The sequence below is a fragment of the Molothrus ater genome, chromosome Z, assembly GCF_012460135.2.
Source record: "Molothrus ater isolate BHLD 08-10-18 breed brown headed cowbird chromosome Z, BPBGC_Mater_1.1, whole genome shotgun sequence".
NCBI lineage: Eukaryota > Metazoa > Chordata > Aves > Passeriformes > Icteridae > Molothrus > Molothrus ater.
Window position 1 is genome coordinate 47602424 of NC_050511.2, and position 18650 is coordinate 47621073.

Sequence of the window (18650 nt, forward strand, 5' to 3'; positions counted from 1 at the left end):
GTACAATTCTACCATTAGGCCTAGGAAAGAGGGAGTGTTCCCATATTCTATAAATTGCTTAAGATGGAGCTTACAAAAACACGTCACCACTAGGACAAGGCAACACAAGCCTCAGAAGCCCTCATCACATCAATGTGGCACTCAGGGCAGGGGTGACAGTAGACTATATATGTTGTACCCATCTAGAGTGTACTGACTCAGCAGGTCCTGCCCAGAATATCTACTGAGCCTCTAATAGAAAAAAAACCCAGATTTTGAAAGCCACGGAAGGATTCTAGGTCTGTGCTGGAGAATGCAAAATACTGCTAAACACTTGATACTGTCTAGTGAAAGTGATAAGTGTTGTGGATGAGCACAGACCAGGCTGACAGAGCTCTGTTGCAGGTCTGGAGTCCAGATTTCTGGGACTGAGGTCTCCATCAACTGCAAAACCTCTTCCAGGACTTGCTGCAGTGCTCCAGCTTGCTCATCATAACCAAAGAGCACAAGCTGCTTCAGAAGGATGTGTATCTCTCCTGCAGGAGGGAACAGAAGCAATAAAATAGTAATCAACACAGGTATACTAAATAAAAAGCTGCATTTCTTTGCTATCAGCACACAGGAAGGAGAGCAGCAACTCAGAACTGGTTCTGTTCCTACTGAGCCCCTACAGTGTCTGAGAACAAAAACAAGACAAATCTGAAATGGTACTGAGAAGGCTTCTTTTCTCTGCTCCCAACCTCAAATGCAGAGAAGTTCATGTTATTCTGAGCACAGAGGCAGATTAAATAAACCAACATTCAATGCAGAGAGCTGTATGGACCAGGGAGCTTTTCTCTCCAGCATACACAGTAAGAACAAGCACACTACCTTAGCTGTCCTCATCCTCACAAGCTGTAGCATGGATTAAGATCACCAATTATCCTACCTTTCACAGTCTCAACAGCACGAACACTCTCTCCCAGGACTTCCAGAAGGGCAATATCTTCAAAAGGACTCCCCTCCTTCAGGCTGTATCTCTTACGCTCCGCCTTGCGTCGGTTCTTTGAGGATCGCCTGGAAAGAGCACGTTCAGTTACAGGGTGCACAACAGATTAGCTGTTAGCAGGGCTACTTCTGAAGGAACATCAACAGTGTGCATGAAGCTTGTCACTCAAGTCCTTGCCTTCTCCGCTGACAGAGGACTGTGTGTAACCTTAGGTGCTCTGACAATGTTTTCAGCTCTATTCAACCAATATACTTAGTGGCCTGAAACACAAGACAGGAATCAAGCTGTTTCTCTACTCCAAAAAGGACTGTTCCATGTTCCAGCAAGGTTGAAGCATGTCAACAACACAAAGCAGGAGCTGCTCCAAGCACAAAGCAGTAGTCACTATCAGGCAAAGTTGAGGTCCACTTAAAACACTGGGGTTTGTGCCAGGGTCTGTGCTTGGCTGTGATCATTTTAATTTCTGCCATCTACAGAGCCTGCTCAGCTGCTAACCATGATCACAGGAAAGCAACTTCTTTCACAGACCAGACCTACTTGCATAATGTTCCTAAGTGATCCGCACACTCTGATGCTGAATACTAAGCCTGCATTCTCCTTCTTTTTTACATCTGCTCCACAAGAAAAAATAAAAAATGTCTAAAAAGTGCACATTTTCCCCACAACTGTATTCTTCCAAAATTCATCCAGGGAATTCAGAAGTGGTCCCAGAGACTACACCAGCCTGACCAGCCTGTTATACACCCCAGCTCACACTGCAGCTCATACTCTTGAGAGCACTCACAAACAATGCACACAACCACTGTGGGAAGACATTGGTATGAGATTTAGTAGCAAGTCCCACGCACCAAGTGTGAAACCTGGGCCAAAGAACACAAGGCATGCGCACAAGCTGCTAACGTTTGAGAGGCTCTGCCTGTATTCTCTATCTAACTTTCTACAGTCAGCCATTCTGGCCATATGCCCAACATCCATGGGAGCCAGAACCCACCCAGAGTCTGTGCTCTCAGCTCCTCTGCTCTTCCTGTTGCACTAGTAGCTTTTGGCTTTTTCTGCCCTTTCCCTTCCAATGAGAGCTAAAATAACCATCAAATGCCTGTAATTAAAGCAGCTACAAGGCATGCACAGCTGCAAGGAGGAGCAAGCCAAGCATGAGCAAGCTAACATCCTGAATGCTGATGCTAGAGCAGTCACTACCCGATTTGAAGGCAGATACCTACGCTGATATTCTTGAATTGCTGTGTGTATATTTGCTGTTCATGTCACTGGCTGTCACAACACTGCTGGTTTCAGAGAAAAGCTCCAATTCTGGACAATTTGGCACTTCATAATCTGCAAAACATGGTAACAACTGTCACAGTATGGAAAACGGTCAGAATTATTTCAAGCTTTCTGATTGATCTGTGTAGCTTGCTGGGAAGAGTCATTCTACCTGCCGGTGCTCTGGAGCCTTATAGCTCCCAAACTTACTGAGCCAGCACACAAGAGGAAACAGTAATTGTGAGAACAACACTGCTCTTCCGCCCTGGTGGGGATCATGACATTGAACAGCACAATCAGAGGGATGAGAATCTCAGTGCAGCAGAACTGGACCAGGACACAGCATTCTGCTTTCAGAGGAATTCCCTGAGCCTGTGTCAGCGGGCAGGTGAATATGCCTATAGGTACTTTGCACTGAGGACATGCTGAGCACTGTCTCACCCAGTCAAGTTGGTACTGTGGAGACAATGCTGTGTCATTTTGAACGGCTTTCAGGTGCATTTTCTTTGCGTGAAAGCTGTGACCCAAGGAAGAGCTGAAAATACAAAAGTAACCACACTCCAAATACGGAGCAAGGAGGGTTGAGAAGGGTGCTGTTTTACTCCTGTAAGTCCCACTGGAGCTAAAGGAGAGCACAGCACCATCACAGCAAACAGAAACCACACATAAAAACATGATCACAATTACTTATGCAGGAAAAAGTCATATGCAATTCAATACCAACCCTGCAGGTTCTCACAGGCCTTCTCCTTCAGCTCTCGCACCACTTGCAGGCGACTCTTATGGCGAAGAAATGCTGTTTTCTGGGAATCTAGGAAGATCAGCTGACTTTTCTGAGCTGATCGTTAAGAAAATCAAAACATAAACATATGTGCAAGAGAAAGAAAAGCACTTTTTACACAAGCACAGTCCTTCAACAACCTCAGAAAAAAAATCCCTCAACTCATAAAGCATGAAAAGGAAGAACAAGCAATGGTAATAAAACATTCTTCCTGTACGGAAGGGAGAATAAAGCTATCAAATAATTTTTTATTTCCAAAAACTACTCATCAAAGTTTACAGTACAGATAACCATTTTCCTGGTCCATAGCTCTGCTGCCATACATGCTTTGGAACAAGGACTGTTCTGCTTGTTCATGGACATGCAGACACAGACCTCTTTGCAGCTTTTGACTGTGAGGTCTGGAAAAGCTCCAAAGGAGCCTGACTAAGCTAAAAAGATCCCATGACACTGCAGGGCTTCAAGATGCACTGAGGACAACCAAACGCAGATAACTGAGCAGCATCAATTAGGCGGCAACAAAGTATCCTTCCATACACCTTCCAGTACTGGAATGCTGCGACTTCCCACAGAACCAGCAAAGATCTTCTTTAGCCTCTATAGCACAGAGAAATATTCTTGCACAGACTCACCTTCCAAAATAGCAGGTTTCAAGTTGGTTTCCAAGATATCCAGCCTACCATACTTGTGAATCTGGATCAGGGAAAGAGAAGGTATCATTCAAGGATCTAACCCACACCACATCCCTCTGTTTTTGCACTCTAAAGGTTTATTTCTACTTCTGTTATTATGGTTTGAAGTGTCTTACCAGTCTCAAAGCCTCTTCCCAAAGAGCCCCTTCTAAGAGCAGGAGAACAGCCTCTTCATAGTCCTAGAAGGAAAGAGCAACCATGGGTTGCTGCTGCTGCTAGCAAGACATGCTCAGGTAGAAGTTATTCAGATGGGTATTTCTACACAGCAGTATCCCAGTCAAGAGAGGAAAACACTACTATGCCAGCTACTTCGAGGTGTTGACATAAAAACCCAAACAAGCAAACAAAACCCACAAACCAACTCAGCAAATCTATGTTACTTCTCCCACACTAAGGGGAAATCCCTCTGGAACTCTGTCTTCCTTATTCCAGTCCTCATGTTTCAGCTCCCTGAGACAAAACAGAGCTGAAACATTTTTCGTATCAAATCATGGGAGGCTTTACAAGTGGAAAAACTCAGGGACACAGCATTTATCCCCACCCTGCTCATGGCATCACCCAGGCCTGCTCTGCCCTCCCCAAGGGGGCCCATGGCACAGAATGTTTTGCTGTCAGCATGCATGGAGTCACATGTGGTGCAGGAGAACAGAGGAAACACGGATGGTGTATCTGACTGACAAATACTGGGTGTTACTGGCCACAGGCAGGAGGGTGATGACATTACCTGAGTGTACTGCTCCAGGAGTATGGCTGCCTCTGCATACTTTCTCTGTTCAACTAGTTTTCCTACAAGAAAAAGTGGAGTTTCAGCTTTTCCGAAACAGCTAGATTTTTTTGCCAGAAAACTACAAAGTAGAGGAAAAATCCCACTCACTGAGACACATTCTCTCTGCTCACACATGTACTCAATTGCTAAATTACAGCTGTAATTTAAAAAGGGCACCATAAAAAAGCATTAAAAGCATGAAGGATTTAAATCACATTGACAGAAAAAGCAAATACTGGGGTATCTGACTTTGGAAGAGAAGACTTCCAGAAGCCATACTCCCTCTGTGTTAAGTGGCCCCTCATAAACTCTGCCTCTGAGAAATGATGCTCCATTCTCTTGCTGAAATATAGGTCCACCAGGTCCACAACACACCTCATGTCTGACATGTGCTAGTGAGTACAAATTCTGTGACCAGCTACTTTCTTCTCCTTAGGACAGCACACAGCTTTACGGACCAGCTGGTCCTAGCTGCTAGCTAGCTTCAAGGAGAAAACAAGATGCAGCTCCAAATTATCCAACAGCCTTTAAGGTTGGTGAATAGGCACAGCACTTGCACCAGTTAATGTCTTAGAGGCCTCAGTTACATCAGACACTTCAGTGCACCTCCATTCCTTGGGGTTAACTAATGAGGCAATTTGGAAGAGCACTCTGGCAACCAGCTGCAAGGGAACAACGCAAGAAGCAGTCAGCATTGGGCAGCCAAGGGCACAGTTTGCTTGGCAGCTCCTGTGTTGCCTACCAATACAGCTTCAGCATCTTTTGGTTCCTTTGAGAAAGAAAGGTCATGTGCAAATGCACAAACCTTGGGGAAACATGGGATCTTTGTTCTCATTTAAGAAAACCACTGCTGATAATGAAGCTTTCATTGAATTTTAGGAAAAATTGAAGTGAACCATAAATAACAGCAGCCACTCTGCTCTGCACATTTACATCTCTTCAAGGCCTACCTGCCATGCTCCGTGCCAGGCTGGACAGTTTATCCTTTGTGTAACCAAGCTGTGATGCCATGCACAGGGCTTGTTGCCAGCTGCCACTGCTCTGAAAAGCATCAAGTGCTTTTGCAAAGATGCCAGCACGAGCAAATATCAATGCAGCCTGTTCATACAGCTGCTTCTGAATCAAGTACTCCCCATATGCATCACTGATATCCTGAAAGAGAGGGACAAAAAAAAAAAAAGAAAAAAAAGAAAAAAAAGGAAAAAAAAGAAAAAAAAAGAAAGGTCAGTAGCAGTCCTCCATTGGTAAAAATGGAGGCTCGTCAACAAAAGCCTCTTACCCAGCTTCTCCAAGGAATTTCTAGGCATGAAGTTTCTACCTCATTTCAAACTCTATCAAGCCAAGGGCTGGTGATCAGCACATGGAGACACTTCACAGAGCTACAGCAAGTGACACAGGAAGGTACCTGATTATCCAAACCAAATGCTGGGTAAATTAGATACTACAGGAAACCAGACCCTTCTTCCCCACCCACATGAGCAGTTTTTGTTAGAATGTCTCTCTGAACCAACCTACTTTAGGAAACAAACACTGACACAAGGGAACACACAAGCCCTGTAACTCTACAGGTACAGGCTACTCAAAGCTCACTATCTGCACGAAGAAGGGGCAAGTGGATTTCACTGGAAGGATACAGGGGGAATAATAAATTACTCCCAAGGAGTCACTCAGAAACAGATCTCCCTCATGAATAAAGACTCCTTTTTGCTTTCACTGTACTGCAAATAGACCAATTTTCTCTATTTCCTCTCTCACTCAACTCCTCCTTGTACAAAGGCTTGTGTGTTGTGTATTTACAGTATCTACATTAGCTTATATTAAATGTATTTATATTTTATCTCAACCTTGGACAAGCTGAAGTTCTTCAGTAACACTGAAACCAATAAGGGACACTAGGTACTAGGAAACAGCACATCCAAAAGTGTCCAAGTTCTTCAGCACTTTTCAGAATAGTTTAAGGATAATAAATTGTCCCCACACAATCTGCAAGCCACACAGACGTCAAAACAGGGAGAAGTCTTCCTGACGTTATGAGTTATTCAGCACACTACAAGATAGTGCAGCAGAAGAAAAAGGACTTCCAGGTGCTCTCTGAGTCACAGGATCAAAGGAATAACAACCATTGATGACCAAGTCGTGCAGGGTTAGTGCTGAGAGTCATTCCAGCTGTTATCTCAGAAGAGGGTCTCAGACAACACTGGAAGAGCAATGATCTACAGAACTTGAAAACATGCAGCTGCAGTTTCATTCCTGCCCTCATGCAAGGTGCTGAGGAGATCCAAACACATTCATAAGGGAATATAAACCTTTGACTAAGAGAATATAAACTGCACTGTCATGAGCTTACACACCTTATACTCCTGAGTGCTAGAGGGGTACAGCTTCAAGGCCTCAGAATACAGATTCTGATCCTTCACCAAGTTCAGAAATTCAGAGAAGTGTTCAGGACCTGCAGAAATAATTTACTTTTTGTAAAAATTAAGGAGAATGTACATGGCCCTCCTGGCTCCCAGACAGTCTGGGTTCACAACATGAAGAATCAACTAGAAGTGCCTGGGTGGAAGACCATCCATTCTACTACTGTAAAATCAAAGCATTCACTTCCTTGAGGTTTTGCCAGAGATATTAACCAGGCACAATTCACTTGAACAGGAACAACACAAGACTTCATGTGTTTCATGACCACAGAGAAGTAAACACTTCTTTCTTCCCACACAAACCTACAGTACAAAAAGCAAGTAGCAGAAGTTCACCACCCATTACCAGATGGGAAGATGAACTTATGCAATCCTTCTCTTTCTTCAGCTATTTTCCCTCAAAGGCTCTCCCAAATGGACATGTTACACTGCAGAAATCCTCCTTAGGACACTTACCACATTTGCTGAGGTGGCCAAGAGCTTTTGTATATCTCTTCAAGTGTCTGTCTATTGTATATCGCTGATAATTGGTTTCCATCTTCCGGAGGGCATTTAAGAAGGGCAAGTATTCTTTTGGGTCCTGCAAAGAACAATAAAAACGGCAATTGAGTTAATCTGCTAAAATCCTTATTTGCCCCATCTTCACAAACAGACAGTCCCATATTTGAAAAAATATGATAATACACTAAAAAAGGCTTTTTTTCCCCCAAATGTAAGCCATCTTAATCAATTTGTGCACATATTCTTGCCAGAAATTACTAACTTGAATTACCAGGCTCCCACATGGACTTCAACAGTATCTAAAGGCTGGCAACATTTAAAATTCAAGCCTATGTGTCATATCAAATGTTGTTTTCTATTATTTATGATTATGTAAATTTACAGCCATAAAGTTGAGCAACTTCCCTACACCAAAGGTTATAAAACCTGTTAACAGGAATAGGGTGTCCTAACTGATGAGCAGCAGAATTTGCTATAACATTAGGAAACTCTGAAATGCAGATAGGCATTTCAGTTCAGAGATTTCACATTAAACCCACATGAAGACACATGCTATTATCATAGGAATGACTAAATAAGCAAGAAAAAAAAGTGCAGAACTGAGAATGAAAGGCGCAAAACTTCAGATACCAATCCCTCCCTTCCCCAGAGCTACTTTGCCCTGCTGCTCTAGAAGAGCACTGTTTCGCCTTGAACACAAATAAATTTCCAGAGCTGTGCTCAAGAACCAAAGGATGCAGAGACATGACACTTGCCCAGCATCATCCCAAACACACATAGGGCTTCTGGGCAACTGGGATCCTGCCTGGGTAGAGAGCCGTTACTAAGAAAGCATGCAGGCTGATCTGCAGACTACAAAGAACCTTTGAGAAAGTAGAAAAATAAGTTCCTTAGCTGGAAATATGAGCCAAGACCTTTTGAGATTTTTCTGCCACCATGACGACTAAATCAAAATCATACGTCCCCAAGGAATAATCATACAATTCATTGACATCCACAAGGAAAAGCAGGTACTTTAGTGCTTCTTCTGCACTCACAGCTTGGACATCTGGCGTAATGCTTTCTGCAACAAGATAAAGCAGCATATGACCTGTTACACCACCAGCAGTGGAGCTCTGCTGTGAGGAAAGGATGCATCATCAAGCACAACCTTGACATCAGAGAGGGACCATCAGACTAACAGCTTGCTCTGTCTTGCAGAGGGGTTACTTTGCCTTTACTGGGCAACTTCAAGGACCATCCCCAGCATAGCAGTGAGCATGCAACTGTGATGAACTTGAAGGATCAGCACAGAATAAAAGCAAAGTTTGTTAGTTTGGGATACCAGAATCCAGAATAGGAACCTCCTATTCCATGCTGGGAGAACTAGAGCTCCAACTGGAAAGTGAAAACAGGTCCAACTCTGGGGTAACTGCCAACAGACCTAGTCAAAAGGGTGAGCTGAGGGCATGTACAGCAGCCTATCTTAGCTGATATGCTGCTGTACCTAAACACACACTGGATTCAAGTCCATTTCTGGCTTGCTCCATAAACAGAAACCTTAAAATAATTTTTTCAGTGAACCATGTAATGATCAAAGTGTTGAGGAACACATCCAGTGCAGGATCTCAGAATGCAGCTGTGCTGGGAGTTGCAGGTTGAGCTCTGGGTGGTGAGAACTCCAGTTTGAACTGCCAACCCCTTGCCTAGCAAAGGGGACAGAAACCTGTGAGACACAGTAGGAGCTGAGGACTGCCAGATTTTTGCAGGGATATACTGTGAAGGTATAAAAGTTCTCACAGGTCCAGGGGTTCCTTTGCTCAGGGCCTCTCCTCAGAGGCACTAGTTGGAGCTGCTATTTTGTTACTTAGTTACTGCACTGAGACTAAATTATATTACGGATCAGGATGCCTGAGACTCTGATATGGGAAATTGAGGTGAAGCCAGTAAGGAATCCTGGTCTGACTCTGAGTGTAGGGGATGTAGCTCTGGGGGGTGGTCCCAGCTCAGGTGGTGCAATGTGACTGCCAGTCTGCCAGGCTCATGGATGGTCAGATGGGGAAATTTCCCCCTTAACAGTTTTGGTTGGACAGAGAAGTTTCCGTAACATAAAGCTCCTGCAAATGACCCAGTTTCAAAACTTTTGAGTTTCTGATACAAAACCTCGAAGATCGTGAACCTTCTGGAGAGCAATTTCCAGTTCTGGAGGACTTTTCTTCACATGTGCTGTCAGTATTGATAGGCAGTATCTGAAGAAAAGAGAAGAAGTGAATGAGAAAGTGAGAAGGCAGAAACACAGCTTATTCCTTTTTTTAGCAGTTTGTGCAAGTTCTAGTTTATGTCTTAGCAAAAAAAAAAAAAAAAAATAAACTGCTCAGGCACTGTGATCCTCCTAGAGGAAGGCAGCAAACACAGGCAAAGAAGAGAATAGACCAGAAAGGTTCTTCTACTCAGCATGTCTTCCCAAACATGTCACAAAGCTAGAGGTGTGTTTTGAGTAGAATGAGCTTCCTTTACCGTGCCAGCTAGCATGATGAAGGAACTCTCTCTGAAAGTTCAGATAGCTGGACATGGTTTTCCAAATGAAATCTGGCACAAAACCAGCATTTTTTAAAAAAAGGACAGCTTTCTAGGGTGTTATTTGTACTTCCATACATCTCATATTTACTATTTCAAAATAGCTTTCCCAGCCAAGCAAATGCTTTGTTTTCTGAAATAGTTTGCTGGAAAGAGTCTAAATTCTCAGGGCTCAGCAGCTACTCACCACCAGTTGCTCCCCTCTCCACTGTTTAACATTAGACTGTCAATACTTTAGCACCATTTCACCAGGCATTGTTATTATCCTATTTTCCCAGCTTTTATCTTTGTCTGGTGCTGATTCATCCAAGAAGGATGGTTACCAAAAAGGTAATCAATCAGGAAAATGGAGCTGATCATTTACAAAGTAATTCAGTGTCAAATGGAACAGCTGATATCTTTCCAAAGGGCCAGCTGCTTCAAACAGTCAGCAACTCACCAAGATGAAACTCTTGCTCATATTTTCCCACACAGACTGATCCTAAATTGAGTGTATCTCCTAAATCTTTATAAGCATCCTGCATTTATTATTTTAATTCTATTATTTTATTTAATAGTAAAATGTTGGTATGCTGTCCGTGGAAATATTAGATGTTTCCAGGACAGCATGCTCAGCAGAAGCAAGGCATGGTATAGTTAATTTTGTGGAGCACAAGCTCACCTCAGAGAACCTAGGGCCAAAGAACTGATGTCAAGGACAGCTTTGCTTCCTGCCAATGACTTACTGGAAATCTCTCTAATGGTTCCTTTACCTACAGTAAGAAAGTGCTCACTTTTGAGGGTCAATGTGTTCCATGGCAACTCTCATCACGTCACAGATGAGGTTTACTTTTTTCTGATCCGGATGCTGGCATGGCTGGCTGTTACTGCTACCATTCAGAGATGGGTACATACTCTTAGTGAAATCTTCATCTCTGCATAAAAACAGGTAATGTGAATAAGAGCACTACCCGCCACATAGCCCAGAACAAAGACAGTAAGGTTAAGGAACTCAAATGCATGCAGAACATAACTACTCATTAACTGCCATGCTAACAGGAAGTTCTCCAAAAATCTCTGTCAGTCCAAACTGATTGTCAGCCAAGAAAGGCATAAAAAAATCCCCTAAAACTGGTCAAACAATTACTTCAGCAGCACCAAAAAATCAGAAGACAAGATTTACAAGATACAGCTGTCTTCCACTAAATCTGCTATGGATATTTCCACTGAACAATTCAGAAGAGTAAGCCATTTGCTATTATTTCTGGTCAGGTCAAGACTGAAAATCAAACCAAAGTGATAGTGCCAGTTCCTACACAATTATTGACTTCAGCAAGCTTGAGAAGTCCTGAAACTACCATCACTGTAAAGCCTCATCACTGAGCCTTTAAAAAAGAAGTCAGGGGACTTGGTTTGAGGATTCAAGCAAGTATATTGGCCTCAGACTAGATATGCATTGCTACCTTGCTCCTCTTTATGAGGGAAAAAAACTTTCTCTGTTCTCATTTACTACTCTACAGCAAACCAGCAGAGAAGTCAAAGCACTAGGATAATGTACTAATTACTTGCTACAAAAATCTAATGGCTGCCTGCAAACGGGAATTTCCAACAAGACATGCTATCTCTGAAACTACTGAGCCTACTCAAGCCTTTATGACTCAACATGCCAAATTTCTGATTCCTTGCACCCACACTGAAGAGTTGCCAATATTTTGACAAAATAAAGTACCACCACTAATTACATGCATGCTTCCATTTGCAGACTTATACTTACTTCAGTTCTGTAAAAAACAAGTTGATATAGTTCACAGAATCTATTTGCCTGATAAAGGTTTCTGTGTTTTCCAGAAATGCCTGAAATGAACAAGAGCATTATCACTGATATTCTGAACAGAAAGAACATGTACATCAAGTATAAGAAAAAATTCAGAGACATTGTCTGGAAGTACAGGATGAAGGAAATGCTAAATTTGATCTGTGTGATGCTGCAGTGCAGAACAGCCATCACTGCTGAAAGCAGTACCACCTACACTTTTGAGCACACTGCTCAGTGGATTCCAGGCTAGATTAGTGCAGCAAACAATACAAGAGAGCTGGGCAGACTTACCTTGGGATTGTGGTCATAGAGAAGATTGAGGTTGATTCGGAGCTTCCTCATACACTGAAAAGCTTCCCTGAACATAAGCCTGGAGGAATGAGTCAAGCGGGAGAGTTTCTTAGTGGATAAGATGCAAACAAAGGCAACTGATTAGAGCTAAGAACAGAACCAGTGGGATGAGAACAGCCTACACCATAAGCTGTGTAGACAGCCTTCCAGAAAAATGTGCAAGGTCAATACAGCTCACTGCTGACCCTAGCAGTGGGACACACCAGCTTGCAAGGTTGATGAAGCAATACAGAACTTAGATTATTTTTATTTCCACTAAAACAGTGTTACATTTTGTATCAATTTCCCTTTCAGAAAATTTCAATGTAAATGAACTCAGTAAAAAATGGAAAACAGCCAGCTTAATCTTAAAGTGATTGAGATGTCTGGAGAATTGAGTAATGAAGATTTCTCCCACCCACGCAATTTCAGCACACGTAGATGAAGATTTCTCCCACCCACACAATTTTTAGCCCTTCAGTGGTGAAGTGAGAAGTACCTGGCACAGCTGAAAGCTATACTCCTAGGTGGTCACACTAGAAACAGTTTTGTTCCCTCTAACAAGGTCAATTCCTCTGAGTTTAGCCTCCCTCTCTTTTCCAGGTTAGTCAGCCTCTAACAGCTCAGACTGGAGAAGGGGAGACAAGAATACACCAGCACCATTTACCTGTCTAGCCACTTCCGAATCTGGGCAAGAACCAGAACACGGTGGTGAATGGTCTCCAGATTTCCTCTTGGCATCTATAACACAAGATCCACACAAATACTTACTTTAGTTACTCTGCCTACATTGTGGGGAAAGTAAGGAGTGGCCAGTTTCTTAGGCCTGCCTGCTACTTGCAAGTGCATGGGCCTGGCTGCTCACTTCAGAGGACATGCAATTTCAACAACTGTGGAAAAATACCTGAACACTCTCTCAGCCCAGAAACATTCCTTCCTCAGAAGGTTGGGCTAAACCCAACCAGGCAGGACCCAGAGCAACCTGATCAAGTTTTCATATTAGTCCTGCTCTGAGGAAGATGTTGAGCTCCACACCTCCAAAACTGCCTCTCAAATTACATCCTTCTCCATTCTGTGAATCTCTAGCAGTTCTGAAGACCGAGCTCAGCAAAAAACTAAGTACCAAGGCTAATAGAGGGCTGTTAGTAAATACTAGGAAGTGAGTCTTGAGATTCATGGTGAGAGGGCACAATATGTAGCACTACACTACCTCAGCCATTAGGAACTTGAATAGTCCTTCTCAGTTCTGCACATACCTATCTGCCTCTACTGAATCTAACTTCCAAAGGCATGCTCAAAATCCCTCTGCAGCTGGAGATTTGTGAGGTGCTCTGCTGTAGCACTGTAGGGCACCAGCTTTGTAGCACTGCACATACTGTTTGCAGGTTGGCAAGGTGCTCACAGTGACAGACCCCTGCACATCCTGATAGCACGTCAGCAGACACGGGCAGAGCACTGACCTGCAGCACCACCTTTGTGTCCTGGGGAACAACAGTGACGATACGTGAGCCTCGCTCCACCTTGCGCAGGGTCTCACTGCTGGGTGCAGCAGCGCTGCTCAGGCTGGCCTGGAGGGCTGGAGACAACATTTATCAGCATACATGGCACATGCAGCACAGTGCCCCATTTAGGACCTCCTATGTTGTAGGAGCCAGGCAAGGCTGTACTGGACCAACCAAGCCACCTGTACAACAGCAATCTTCAACAACTCCTGACAGAATGAGACCTTGTGGAGTGCTGATCAGTGCTGAACAAGACAAGCAGAGCTGTGTCTTCTGCACAACAGGATGACAAAGATCAACAGACCAGATAAGAGTAGCACTGAAGGGTGTAAAAGGACCAATAAGTTGCTGTCCTGCCTTTACCAAAGTCATCATGCTTCTCAAAGCCAGACACCACCAGAAACTCTTTCTACAGCGATTCCCCTCCCTAACACACACCTTCAAATAGCACACAGACTTCTCCTTTTGAACATGGAGGGAAGGAAGAGAATGCAGGGCTAGGCTGTTAGAAACAGTGTAAGAGTCAACTACAGCACAAATTTTCTTCCCTGTGAAAAACACCTGATATATAGTCAGTTCCTGACCTCCTTGCTCTCTGGTAGATTTCTGAAAGCAGCTCTCTTACTCTCATTTCTTTAACATTTCCTTTGAGGAACCCAAATACAACAGGTTTGGATGTGAAAAATGGGGACATCTTGTGTTTCCAAGACAAATGCTAAATGATATTTACCCTTCACTGACAAGTTCTTCAAGCAGAAGCACTGACAGGTGTGTGAGTTGGTTGTCACCAACAAAAACTCATTGTATGTTGCGAATGATGTGATGTTAGAAGCAACCTGTAAAAAAAAAAAGTTTATCAGAATTTAGACTAGGATATGGAAGCTGCCTTTGGCAGAGAAAAAGGGCAGGAAACGAGGGGCAAAAGCTTTGTACCTCAATATCATTAACAAAAAGCCGGCATCGATCCGTGAGGCCCAAGATCACCTCCTGTAATTAAAATAATGACAACTATGAGCTATCACAACCTCCAGTCTTTCACAACACTGACAAGCACTGAAGTACCTTACATCGAAGTACCTTACAATTACATAATGAGTACTTCATGTGAATTACTTAAAGAAGCCAGACAGCAAGTGAGATCCAACCTCTCTTCCAGGAGGACTTAAACTTGAACATCTTTAAACACTGCTGGCTGAAAATCCAGCCTGGCCTACCCTGTAACTGCACAGTTGCAAAATGGAAGCAGAAGCCATGCTAGAAATCTAGGCTCTTTTATTCAGTGGCACTTGGTCTAGGATACCAGAGGAACAGCTCCACTACAGAGCTGAGCAAAGCAGCTTCCTACAGCTGGATGCACACTGAAGGAAGGAAAACCCAGAAATATCAGCAAAACAGCTGGTCATTCTTTAAGCTGTTGTAACTATCAAGAAAGTATCTCCAACAGGAAAAAGCAGTAGCAGGACATCTGCAGTAACTCAGTGCAGCCATATTTGCTAATAGGTTAAGTTCAAACAAAACTGAGCAAAACATTCCTTTCAAAAAGAGTGTGGCAGTAACTACTAGAAATTTCCAATCTGAATTTTCTCACTTTTTAATGAAATTATTTGTTGGATTCATAGAACAGGGTGATCAGGTGTTAACTGCAATCCACCAAAAATGCTCTAGAAGGCAAGGGAAGATAAACTTTCAGCTCTGCAAAGGGCCTTATGAAGAACATGAACAAGTATCACTGGGCCCTGGGCAGAAGACCATGGTGTACTTTTGGCACAGAGAACAACTGAGTAGGGAATTTAATCTGCTTGCAGTCTTACTTACTTCACCACTGATCCTCGTGATGGAAGTCTGCACACAACGGTAGGGGAACTGAACAGCAGAGCTACTGCTACTCCGCCAGGGCTCAAGGACTGGAGCAGAAACCTCTAAGGAGCAAAGAAGATGTAATTGTTTTCCAGCCAAACAAAAACTCAGACATTAAAACCACATGATATGTATCTTAAGAAAATCAGAACTGGGAATAAGCTACACTATCTGAAAGAGGGGGGGAATGCTGGCACAGAAATCCATGACACAGTGGACAAGAAGGTGGTAACTTCCAGGGGCTCAGTGGTGCCTTTATTCCACTGTGGAATGAGAGAGATCTATGAATGTGGCAGTCAGTAAGCACTGAACTTTGTATGTGCATATTCTTGTTAACATATGCGTGTGTATATATATGAAGTTACCTTTAATTGAATTGTGACACAAATCACTAATTTCAGCCCGTTTCTGGAAGGAGAGGAAATATAAAAGCAGCACCAACTACAGAGCAAGAGTCACTCAAGGCCCCGAAAATCAAATCATCTCATTAAACCTTTTAAGAAATATGTAACAACTACCCCTAAGACCAGGTACTTTAACAGGGCCCAGCTTACCCCACAGGTATTTTAGGATCCGCCTATCAGTCAGCTGCAGAGCCACAGTTCTGGTCACTGGGCTGCAGTACAGGCTGATCACTTCTCCATCTACAGGCACTGACAACCTGATGCAAGACAGAGGACATACAGAATGTCAGTCACAGCAGACACACTTAAGACCAGATACTTTGTTCCTGCCTTTCTTGTACCCAGCTGAAAAGATGCACATCTCCAGCATGGACATACTTTGTCCATGTAAGGATCTTCTGCAGTCTTCTCACACCTATGTCAGCTGACAGTGGCACCAGAGAGCACCAGCAACTCCAGCCAACAGGCATCTGCCTAACTGTGCTGGTCACTGTCTGCACTGCAGCACTCTGCAGACACACCCTTCTTTTTCTGTTCTACAGTTCATGTGCAAATCATTCTGTCTCTGCTGGGTGAGTGCTGCAAAAAGCAGCCCTCCTGTATTTCTGCACCCCAGGTGGCTTTCTTTTGTGTCTGGTTTTAGCTCAACTGGCCCCACAAAGACCAGCAGGTGAGGAGGAGGAAAAGAAGGAGGACAGCAATTTTGATGGCTACTGGTCCCCTCCTGGACCTTGATAATGGTGGGAAAAGGAATGGAGGAATTCAGTGTCATGTGCCGTCCCCTCTCCCCAAGGGCCTCGAATTCCAAGGAACAGAGTTATCCTGTACTGATACAGGCAGGTCTAGCATGCACCTTTGCCAGGCTGGGTGTAGACATCAGGACTACAGGCAAGTGCTGATCAGTAGGGAGCCTCATGAGCTGTTTGGTTCTCCTGTCAGAAGAGAGCCAAATTCCTTAACCCATGGCCTCCAGGCTAATAAGAGACTTAATTCCTTCTAGGCACTGTCCAGAAAGCATTCTTAGACTTCAGCCACAACTGACAGATCTCTAGTACCGTAAATTCAGGCACTCTTCTTCAGCTCCAGCCACGTGAGGCACTGCAGTCAGATGGTGAAGGACAGACTGAGCAGCATGCTGACCTTGACCAACAACCAGGAAGCTGTCATCTGGCAGCCAGGTGAGAAATCGGAGCCCCAGAGGATTCATCACTTCATTGCTGCTGCTGCTCACATCAACTCTGTCACAAAATAGGAGAGGTTGGGACACAAATAGAACCTGATTTCGATAGGCCACCTCACTAAAGAGGCAGAGGACTTCCTAAGCACAGCCTGGCTGTTTAAATATACAGCATGACTGGGAGGGCTCCAGTGCAGAAACACCAATACCCAAAGCATGAATCCTCTAGGAACAAACAGGGAGCATGGTGGGATTTTTAACCTCATCACTGTCTCTGCCATGCAAGCAGTTCTGTTGCTCTGTGTGATGTGATCATGGGCCTGGGCACTGCACCATCATTCCTTTGTGCACCAGGCACAGGAAGGCTCGGGAAGAGATATCTCACTGCTGTCATTAACAGTCTAGATTGGTTCTGCTAGATTGAGACCTCAGTAAAGGACGTTCAAAGCACTAGTTGCAGGACAGTGTCCACAAAATGAAACCATGTTATCTGATAGCCTCTTAAAAATCTTGAGAAAAGTGGTAAGAGCTGTGACCTCTAAAGCATCCAGTGAGGTACAGCCCTCTTCTCCCCTCTACAGCTGTAGTAGTTTATTACCTGTAGGTTTTATCCAGGTACGGTGTTTCTACAGCTGCTTTAAAGCCATTTCCTCCCACAGCTCCAAACTTGACAGAAGGGTCATTCCCTGTACTCTGTCCTAGCAAACACAAAGCAGAACAAAGCAGAGTTTAGACATCCACCCAACAGAGCCCCTTCCATCTTCAATCTTTGCAAAAAGTAGATGCTTTGTGCAAGTATTAAAAACGTCAGAAAATGCCATCCCTACTTTTACAGCCAAAATGTTAATTCTCATTAACACTTTGAGGAAGACAGTCACATTCCAACATTGCAGTACAAAACAGCTGTTTCTTCACAGCATGCTGTATATAAAACTGCTTTGGGAAGTGCTGGGCGCCCCAGACAGATTCTTAGACACTTCCCAGTGACAGTCATCATCATGCCATCAGAACAGCTTACGCAAGATACCATGTGCTGCACTCAAGCTGAAGCTAGGCAGGGGAATATTACCAGCACAATGACATAGTCAAGTGCCAAACACTGTCTTCTCACAAAGTCAACGCATCACCAAAATGCTTCTATGTCACTCAAACTACTGGAAATGAGAGCAGAGCTTGAACTCACACTAAACCAAGTATGTCTTGTGTAAAGATTTAAGTGACCATCACCTAACCAGTCTCCTAAGGTACTGTTGTCAGGAACAGAGGGTTTCTTTTAACAAGGCTGTAACATGCTCTCACCATATCTGTACACAGAGATCCTGTTATCAGCATCCAGGATAGCCATGTCCCCACTATGTTTGGGATCTGTGTGAAATGCAACCTGATTAACTGCCTGTTGGAGCTGGAGCTCATAGGTACACATGGGTGGAGGCACCACAGCATGCTGGAAGGCTGTGACAAGCACTTTATCTGTGGAAGAAAAGAGAAGAAAATCCAAGATGAACACCAGTCCAAATGCTAGTGAAGCTCTTCCTGGATTCTTTATAGGAAGCAGAAATGATGTTACAGGAAAATGGTTGGTGTGCTCTTAGTGGTTATCTTCACTGAGCTAACCCTGAAGCATCTATCAATTACGTGGATCCCT

At 43.8% G+C, this 18650-nt stretch overlaps 1 protein-coding gene across 1 annotated transcript in view; it reads right to left on the reverse strand.

Moving 5' to 3' along the window:
• ELP1 (elongator acetyltransferase complex subunit 1) overlaps positions 1–18650 on the reverse strand; it is a 33296-nt gene that overhangs the window by 4279 nt on the left and 10367 nt on the right. The window contains exons 11-34 of the mRNA XM_036402926.1: positions 18305–18475; positions 17604–17703; positions 16884–17066; positions 15979–16085; positions 15383–15486; positions 14501–14554; positions 14298–14403; positions 13526–13641; positions 12733–12806; positions 12027–12105; positions 11694–11773; positions 10714–10854; positions 9527–9612; positions 8299–8447; positions 7340–7463; positions 6818–6915; positions 5417–5618; positions 4425–4486; positions 3817–3879; positions 3641–3701; positions 2952–3065; positions 2188–2299; positions 908–1035; positions 361–515 (exon numbers count right to left, since the gene is read on the reverse strand). Coding sequence (XP_036258819.1) covers positions 361–515; positions 908–1035; positions 2188–2299; positions 2952–3065; positions 3641–3701; positions 3817–3879; positions 4425–4486; positions 5417–5618; positions 6818–6915; positions 7340–7463; positions 8299–8447; positions 9527–9612; positions 10714–10854; positions 11694–11773; positions 12027–12105; positions 12733–12806; positions 13526–13641; positions 14298–14403; positions 14501–14554; positions 15383–15486; positions 15979–16085; positions 16884–17066; positions 17604–17703; positions 18305–18475 — 2669 coding nt within the window. The remainder of the gene's footprint in view (positions 1–360; positions 516–907; positions 1036–2187; positions 2300–2951; positions 3066–3640; positions 3702–3816; positions 3880–4424; positions 4487–5416; positions 5619–6817; positions 6916–7339; positions 7464–8298; positions 8448–9526; positions 9613–10713; positions 10855–11693; positions 11774–12026; positions 12106–12732; positions 12807–13525; positions 13642–14297; positions 14404–14500; positions 14555–15382; positions 15487–15978; positions 16086–16883; positions 17067–17603; positions 17704–18304; positions 18476–18650) is intronic.